Genomic DNA, 9,712 nt, shown 5'->3' on the forward strand with positions numbered 1-9,712 from the left:
AAAATTCATAAGCAAATTAGATCTGAAGGATGGATACTGGCAGATTCCATTGGAAGAAAAAAGCAGACCAATGACAGCATCCACGGTTCCAGGGAAAGGTTTATTCCAATGGAAAGTGATGCCATTCGGCTTACATTCTGCATCAGCAACTTTCCAGCGTGCACTGGACCAAGTCATTGGCCCAGAAATGATACCAAACGCATTCACATACCAAGATGACATATTGGTAGTGAGCAAAACAATCAAAGAACACATGAAACATCTACGGGAAGTGTTCAGAAGATTGAAAGAAGCAAATTTAAGAATTAATGCTGAGAAGTGCCCATTCTCCAGAAAAGAGCTTAAGTTTCTAGGCCACTTGGTGACAGGAAACGGTATTGCAACCACAACGGACCCAGACAAGGTGGCCGCAATAGACCAACTAGAACCGCCAACTTGCACAAAGGAATTACGCCAGTATCTAGGAGTGGCCTCTTGGTACAGACGATTCGTACCGGGTTTTGAAACATTAACACACCCATTAAACGCACTGGTCAAGAAAAAAACAAAGTGGCACTCGAACGAGGAGCATCAGGCAGCATTCGATGCAGTAAAGGAAAGACTGACGAGTGGCTCAGTATTGGCGTGTCCAGACTTCACATAAATGTTTATGCTACAGACGGATGCAAGTAACATGGGATTAGGGGCCAAACTGGTACAAAACACAGAGGATGGGGAGAGGGTCTATCATATCTGTCAAGGGAATAAAATCCAGCAGAAAAAAAACTATTCAACAACAGAAAAGGGATGCCTAGCTATAGTATGGGCAATACGCAAATTAAGACCATATCTCGAAGGATACCGATTTAAAGTGGTAACAGATCACATGGCGTTGAAGTGGTTGAATAGTATAGAGAGCCCCACGGGCCGTATAGCTCGATGGGCACTGGAACTACAACATTATTTTGAAATAGCATATCGAAATGGTGAATTAAATATTTTGTCGCCGATGCCTTGTCAAGACAACCAATGGGCAATGGTGCCAGACTACGACAAGCAAACAAAAAGTGTAGGTGGATTCAAGACATAATGGGAAAAATAAAACAACAACCACTGAAATATCTGGATTACATGATAGAAAATAGAAAATACAGGAACATTCCGCACAGAGAGGGCCAAGAAGAGGTGGTATCATGGAAATTATGTGTGCCAAAAGCGCTACGGAACCAAGTGATGGTCGAAAACCATACTTCCACAGCGGCAGGGCAGACAGGAAACAGGCGAACTATGGCCAGAACTGCATCGAGATATTACAGGCCAGGAATGCATCAAGATATCAGGACATTTGTGGGAAAGTGCACAATATGCCAACAATACAAACCTAGTCAACAGGGTGCAGCTGCCAATTTTCTCGTGGTATGGTTAGCTGATGAAATAATATATTAAGTTTATTTACAGATAACCCGACACACACGAAATGGTTCGATTTTTAATATATGTACAGGAGTTTCGAATGCAAGGAGAAAAGAACGGGTGTTCGAATAAAAATCTCGTACCAGAATAAATGGCGATGTCCATCAGAAAAATCAAGTCACGCCTCCCAGAGTGACCGTAGCCGCCGAGGATCAAAACCCCCTCCTCACTCCTCACTGCTCTTCGCCGCTCACTGCTGTTCACCTGGTGGCGTGAACATACCGCCCCCCTGGACACATGTAGGATGGGGGACGGCAGCGTCCTGGAGCGCCTAGATCCCACAGGAGCCGGAGACGACCCATCCGAACACTGTGCTCTGGGCTGCGGGAGTACCGCTATGACCGGGCACACAGCCTGTTTGGATGACCTCAGGATAGAGGTCTGCCCCGAGCACCACGAACACCGACGCCGGCCGATAGAAATTGGAGTCGGCCAGGATCAGGGTGGCGAATTTCTTACGGACCGCCGCCGACACTTCCCTGATGGGAGTCCGGATGCGCAGGTCCTCTTCGACCCGGAATGTAACATTCGGCCGGAACGTACGGTCAGACCTGGACTCGAGGACGGCCGTGCAGGCTTGGTCGACCCCGACCTTGGTCACAGCCAACCCCAGGTGCCGGGCAAATGACAGATTGATGCGGCTCTCAGCCGCACACGCATCGAGGAGGACGCGGGTCTCGAAGGATTTCGCGCCATTCCTCAACCGGAGGACTGCTGTTGGCATGACAGTCGTCGTCCTGGCGTGGAGCAGGGAGGAGAGAGAGATCTCGGGTGCGCCTTCTGGAGAAGCGGAGCGGTCGGAAGATGATCGGGAACGGGGTTGTGGCGGCGGTGCATCACGTCCGGGGGAGGGTGACTGGCTGCGACGCCGGGCTAGGGAGCGTTGTTTTGGTGGTTGGTCGGCTATATCGAGCACCGCCCGAAGCCGCTTTTCCCCTCGGAGGTTCAGGAAGCGCTGACACTGCCTGATTGCGTGAACCCCCCGACATACCCGGCATCGGCACGCGTTCGTCCTATGTGGAGCAGATCGTTTGCTGCGGTGGTGCTGCAGACGCGTGGGGCCATGTCGCTATGGAGGGGCGATCTGAACTGCAACGAAAGAAATTACGGAGGGGAAAGTGGATAAGTCGATGCATGGGAACGAACAAAATGCACGGAGACGAGGACATTCGGACGGAACATAGAGGAATTGGGAGTCACTATGGGGTTTTAGGCTCAGGACTCCTGTTGTCTTGCAACAGGATGAGCTTCGCTACGGGTCTTCAGATAGACCCATGCGCTGTTGTGACATCAGCTACTCGGACGAGACCGTCAGCCCCGGGCAGAGCACGCTCAATTCCCCTAAGCGCCACTCGTTGGAGGGGAGATTATCTTCGGACACGATCACAAGGTCGCCGGTCTGGAGACTGAGAGCCGGTGATTTCCACTTATTCCGTTTGTGGAGCTCCTTGAGGTATTCACTTTTCCAGCGGCGGCAGAAAGCCAGCTGGATTGCCTTCAGTCGCTGCCATCGGTTGATTAGCGACATAGGCTCGACCAGAATCTCCGGTTCCGCAATAGGTAAGAGCGGTCCTCCAATCAGGAGGTGTCCCGGGCTTAGTGCCAGCAGATCCTCTGGATCCTCGCTCATGGGAGAAATCGGCCTGGAGTTTAGACACGCCTTGATCCTACACAGGAGCGTGGAAAGTTCCTCGAACGTGTACTTGACAGTAGAAGAGGACTTGTAAAATAGGGTCTTAAAACTTTTGACCTCTACTTCCCACAGTATAGTTAAGGCTTTTCGGGAGAGGATTCTAGCTAGATTTGGAGCTCCTCAAACGGTAATAACGGACAATGGAGTCCAATTCACTAGCAGGACATTCAAGAAAATGCTAGATGAATGGGGATGCCAAAACCAATTAACAGCACCATACACACCATAAGAAAATCCAACCGAACGGGCAAACAGAACAGTGAAAACGATGATCGCTCAGTTTACGGGGGAAAATCAATGTAACTGGGATGAGAGTTGGCCGGAAATAACACTAGCAGTAAATACAAGCCAATCAGTGTCAAATGGACTTACGACAGCACATGTGATACAGGGGCGTGAACCAAGAACGCCGGGTGCGATATACGATATTGTCAAGACAGGCACAGGAAAACAAACTAACCACCAAAGGCGAAGGTAAAACATATGCAGAGCTGTTCGAGCTAATGCGGCGTAATCTGGAGACGGCTGCACAGGATCAGACACGGCATTACAATCTAAGACGAAGAGAATGGAGACCAGTAACCAGTATGGGCAAAAGAACACCATCTTTCAAATGCTGCAGAAGGATTCGCAGCGAAACTTGCACCAAGATTCGGAGGACCATGCAAGGTGATTGGCTTCGTGTCACCAGTTATATGCAAATTACGTCACAAGGAAACTGGAAAGAACCGTCAGGCACATATCAGCCAAATTAAACAACAGTTATGTGACGTAAATGAAGACAAGGAGCAAAATGAAAATTGACTACAAACGACTATTCCGACATGTCGGCGAGCAATCTATACAGACCGGCCGGCTGTAAAGATAACTCAAAAACATATCAGAAAATCAAAAAACTCATTAGAATCATGCCTCATAATAAATAAGATTAAAATAAATAGCAGCAAACCGATGTCACAAACCACAGCCAGCGTTTGACTTTGACATTCGAATATTGTAAACAAAACCAACCAATTGAATATCGTAAATAAAACCAAATGCAGATACAATAAATGAAACGTTCAAAAGGCTGCGAATACAAACATGGATAGACATACAAGAGACACACTCTCTAAAATGTTAGCGGGTGACCCACACATTTTCGCGGTGCTACATGTATTAGTGGGGCATCGCGGGGCATTAGAATATTCGGCTACGATAGTTCCATATTCAAAAAAAAAAAACCGAAGCCTGAATAGCGCTAAAATTTAATAATTGGCAAAGATACAAGTTTTCCTGCATGCAAAAATCATAATCATGAAACACTCAAAGTCGAACGCTCAGAGAGTACAAACCAATTAACAAAAAAAAAAAAAAAAAAAATTAATGCATACAATGCACAATTTGGCCAGGATGAAGGCGTAATTCGAGGTGTGGAACCACGGGCCAATGTGGAACGTGGTGGGTTGCGCGGTAGGGATGAGGCCATTGACTTGGCCTCGCCCTACGTGTCCGAGGAGGAGTCCGACGACGATGGGCCGGATATGATGAATCTGGTCATCGCCGCCTCCTCGGACGAGAAGCACGATGTGCACGGTGAAGGCAGCGGTTACCTGACGGAGGAGAGCGAGGCGGAGTCAGCGGTGAACCAAGAACGCCAGGAGGACGAGGATGATGAAGATGAAATGTGGAGGGAGCTAGACGAGGCGTTTCGGATGATGGAGGAAGAAGGGCTGGAAGAGGGACCAGAATGAAATACACAAACCACCGGCACAAGATTGGGAGCCAGCGCGGCCACCAACTTAATTTCGTATGGTGGACATTGTGTCAGATCCCAGCGAAGCAGAGGAAGTGGCCGTGGCTCATGAAGGTGAGGTTGAGGGAGTAGCCAGCCCACCTTCAAACAAGACTGAAAGCTCGGGCCAGGTGAAGAAGATAGAGGGGCTGAATGGGCCGCAACAGTGGATTAATTGGTGGCAGCAATAGATCCGACAGCAAGAAGAGGCAGAAAAAGAGCTGCTGTTGTGGGAGAGGCCCATCAGGAGGAGGATCGGCTGGTGCAAGCCAGACAGAGGCTGCCGGTGGCCATGGAGCAAGAGAGGCAACAATAACAACAGCAACAACAAAAACAAATGGAAGGGCAACACCCCGAATGCCCATGGATCTGGACAAGCTAGAGTATTCATGGAAAGAAGGGTGTAAAATGAACAAGGGTACAATAAAGGGGAATAAATTAAGAAATATGTAATAAGAAAAGATGCGGATCGGGACAAAACCAAAAAAAAAAAAAAAATAAAATGGAAAAGATACCCCAATCCGCCAACATGAACGAAAAGATACTCAGTAATCGCCAATAAGAAAAGATGCCAAACGGCCAATAAAAGATGCGAGCTAGTAAAAAAAGAAAAATGCATATATATACAAAACAGCTTGTGGGTATGTGAGGGGAATATACAAGTCGAAGAAGGGGAAATGAACCAATGTTCATTCGACTTGTTCTCAATAGAAAACTCATATCTGGTGGATGAATTATGCGCGATATGATTAAATAAGATACTAGCATGTAAAATAATCGTACTAATTAACATAAACTATAGACTAAGTTCATTATAGTACAGATGTATAGTTGAATATGTAGGTTCCTATATGGGAGAGAAGAGCAAAGCTGGTACTACTAATGGATCAGGGGAAGCGACGGACAACGGCAGCGTCAGCAGAGAAGTTAAGGCATAAGGAAAGCAATGAGAGGAGTTGGGCAGCCAATGGGAAGGCGCCGCAAAGGAGAGAAAAGGACAGAAGCCGGCAGTGCGACTAGAATGCGATGCGGGCAAGGGAGAAAGACAAGGACAAGGAAGCGAATGGGCGCGCAGCCACAAAGAAAGCGGACACATATGCGATAAGGATTTGCGGGACTTTCACCACGCATAGCAACAAAAAATGCGTGGGTGAAAGCGGAGGGCCGATGGAAAAGTACCAGCTGTATAGCGGTACTACACTAATCAATTCCTGAGGCCGTGGGAGCTGCCTATATAAAGGCAAAACCCATCAAGGAAATCATCAAGTCAACAAGTCGTGATCAATCAAGGAGTTTTAAGGCCTTACGAGTAACCTTAAAAGCTCAAGCAAGTGAAAAACAAGTCCTGTGAAAAGGATCGAGGAGAAGTACAATAACTGAGAAGGCCTTACGAGTAACCTCTCAAGTTAACAGACAACCAACAAGTCCTTAGAATAAGACCAGAACACCGTGCCCAAGCGATAAAAGAACAGAAGTCAAGCGGCTCAAGGACGATTCACAGCATATTGGAAGGCACGAGGATATATCCTACTGCTGAAATTTCAGGATCTATATATCCTGACGAATACCAATCGCTGGGAAAAATCCTGTTGCATAGCAAACGGACACGGGATTTGTCCAAGAGGCAACGAGAACGCAAAGACCATCTTACAAACACAGCTGAAGGTATCGAGGTGGAAATAACATCCCTAGAAGATCAGGATTCGCCAGAAAGGTGAAAGAAAGGCCATAGGATCTATCCTAAGGCCAATCAACGTTTCAGAGATATTCTGAAGAGGGAGATACAAGTCAAAATATCTACATTGCGAGTCTGAAATAGTAACCAGCGGAGACACAAGGAACAAGAGAAGGACTGGAGCAAACAGCAAGGAACCCATACCATAATCAACGCTGCTCAAGTTCGAGACTTCTTCAGAGAAATTGGTCATACCCAGCCGAGCCCAAAAAGATTATATATGAATACCTGCTTTAAAACAACTTATTAAACAAACGAGTTCTAATTTCACCAGGGCACAAAATAAATTTTGTTGTGCCGAACCTAGCCCAAGAGATATTGGAAATATCCCAAGGGACGAGAAAGGATCGTTACAACTGGCGCCCAACGTGTCATACTGGTGAAATTACAAAAAAAAAAAAAAAAAACTATAGCTTGTAAATCGAAAAAGAAAAATCAAAATGGGAAAAGGATGGATTTACCACATGAAGAAGGAGGATCTGGTACAGACTGGCAAAAGGATCGGGATCGAGATGACTGGCATGGTGGAGGAAATGAGGAAGGAGCTGGACATGATTCAAAGAACAATGCCAGAACTACTGAAAGACAGAGCAAACAATAAGCAGTGGTGATCATGGAAGGAGTTTGTTGAGGGTTTCAAGAAATGCTTTCTGCCGAGACGATTCTTCAACAAATTGGTTGATCAAGTGAAAGCTCGCAAACAAAGCATAAAAAAGTACTCCAAGGACTATATGGTGGACATGCAAACAATGATGAAACCCCTTAAAATACCAGAGTATGAACAATTGGAGGTCATATTGGAAAATTGCACTCCAGATTTGAAAATATTCGTTCGGCCGCACAGGGTCAGAAACCAAGATGAGCTGATGCAGTTGGCAGAAGAACACGAGATGCTCGAACAGGAACGATCCGATTTCCATCGCGAAAACAATGCTCAAAGAACACACAACAACCAATCAAACCACAGAGGAGGAAATAATTACCGGCCACTAGTCACACAGTGCCGAAGATGCCAGGACAACAGAGAGAGAATGATATCAAGACCAAACAAAGAAAATAAAAACATCTAAGATGGAAGAGTCTTGAACCCAAACCAGGCATGTCGCAGGTGCGGGGGAGCCGGACACTGGGCCAGGGAATGCAACAATCAGAGACTCAATTTCTGCTGGCAGTGTGGAAAGATTGAAAAAAGGACAAAGGAATGTTGTTGAAGTTCGGGAAACGAAAGGCGGTTCCAGCCTATCCGGGGCGAGCAGGGACCAAGCCAACAAGCTCGTCATCACTAATAGGTCTAGTAGAGGAAGAGAATTGTCACCGCTTATCGAGGTATCAGGAATGCAGATGAAGGTGACAATTGATTCGGGAGCCACGAGGAGCTTTATAAGCAAGCAGATGTTGGAAACAGTGAGAAATAAGGGGAAATGGGAGAACACCCACAAACAGGTGTACTTGGCAGATGGAAAGGTGCGAGACATTGAAGAGCAATGGACAGGATACGTGAGATTCGGGAATAAGGAAATTCACATGCCATTCCTCGTCATGCCAGAGGGAATGGATGCACTGATCTTAGGGTGGGATTTCCTCAGGATCATGAACACGGAAATATCGTGTGGAGGCCACAAAGTGCGGATACCAACAGTAAGGCGAATACAGGGCAGGCTGGTGGAAAGAATATCCATCATGGTGACTCAGAATGGTTAAAAACAAGAAATACAAAGTTTTCTGAGTCATGAGTTGAAGGAATTGGGAAAAATTAAGGGACTATCAAAGGGTGGAATACATCGCATAACGATGAAGGACTATATGCCAATAAAACAAAGGTATTACCCAAAAAATTCTAAAATACAAGGAGAAATCAACTCAAAGGTCGATGAACTGTTGACATTGGGATGCATAGAACCACCACAAAGCCCTTATAGCTTACCCATAGTTATGGTGAGAAAGAAACAGACAGGCAAATGGAGATTCTGCGTAGATTTCAGACAGATTAACGCAAAATCTATAAAGGATGCATACCCAGCTACGCAAAGCAAAATTCATAAGCAAATTAGATCTGAAGGATGGATACTGGCAGATTCCATTGGAAGAAAAAAGCAGACCAATGACAGCATCCACGGTTCCAGGGAAAGGTTTATTCCAATGGAAAGTGATGCCATTCGGCTTACATTCTGCATCAGCAACTTTCCAGCGTGCACTGGACCAAGTCATTGGCCCAGAAATGATACCAAACGCATTCACATACCAAGATGACATATTGGTAGTGAGCAAAACAATCAAAGAACACATGAAACATCTACGGGAAGTGTTCAGAAGATTGAAAGAAGCAAATTTAAGAATTAATGCTGAGAAGTGCCCATTCTCCAGAAAAGAGCTTAAGTTTCTAGGCCACTTGGTGACAGGAAACGGTATTGCAACCACAACGGACCCAGACAAGGTGGCCGCAATAGACCAACTAGAACCGCCAACTTGCACAAAGGAATTACGCCAGTATCTAGGAGTGGCCTCTTGGTACAGACGATTCGTACCGGGTTTTGAAACATTAACACACCCATTAAACGCACTGGTCAAGAAAAAAATAAAGTGGCACTCGAACGAGGAGCATCAGGCAGCATTCGATGCAGTAAAGGAAAGACTGACGAGTGGCTCAGTATTGGCGTGTCCAGACTTCACATAAATGTTTATGCTACAGACGGATGCAAGTAACATGGGATTAGGGGCCAAACTGGTACAAAACACAGAGGATGGGGAGAGGGTCTATCATATCTGTCAAGGGAATAAAATCCAGCAGAAAAAAAACTATTCAACAACAGAAAAGGGATGCCTAGCTATAGTATGGGCAATACGCAAATTAAGACCATATCTCGAAGGATACCGATTTAAAGTGGTAACAGATCACATGGCGTTGAAGTGGTTGAATAGTATAGAGAGCCCCACGGGCCGTATAGCTCGATGGGCACTGGAACTACAACATTATTTTGAAATAGCATATCGAAATGGTGAATTAAATATTTTGTCGCCGATGCCTTGTCAAGACAACCAATGGGCAATGGTGCCAGAC

At 46.1% G+C, this 9,712-nt stretch overlaps 1 protein-coding gene across 1 annotated transcript; it reads left to right on the forward strand.

Annotated features, from left to right (window-relative positions):
• Positions 1–3,713: 3,713 nt before the first annotated feature.
• Positions 3,714–4,878, forward strand: LOC137575283 (uncharacterized). Its single transcript, XM_068287799.1, has 2 exons — positions 3,714–3,814; positions 4,602–4,878. The coding sequence occupies exons 1-2, from the start codon at positions 3,714–3,716 to the stop codon at positions 4,876–4,878; spliced, it is 378 nt and encodes a 125-aa protein (XP_068143900.1).
• Positions 4,879–9,712: the final 4,834 nt, after the last annotated feature.

Source organism: Drosophila tropicalis, unplaced genomic scaffold, assembly GCF_018151085.1.
Source record: "Drosophila tropicalis isolate 14030-0801.00 unplaced genomic scaffold, ASM1815108v1 contig_1002, whole genome shotgun sequence".
Classification (NCBI taxonomy): domain Eukaryota; kingdom Metazoa; phylum Arthropoda; class Insecta; order Diptera; family Drosophilidae; genus Drosophila; species Drosophila tropicalis.

What these genes read in the sequence shown, in the direction of transcription:
- LOC137575283 (XM_068287799.1), top strand. Translation starts at nt 3,714, where the DNA reads ATGGAGACCAGTAACCAGTATGGGCAAAAGAACACCATCTTTCAAATG. An exon ending in GATTCGGAGGACCATGCAAG is followed by an intron (nt 3,815 to 4,601) that starts GTGATTGGCTTC and finishes GTTGCGCGGTAG; the next exon opens with GGATGAGGCCATTGACTTGG.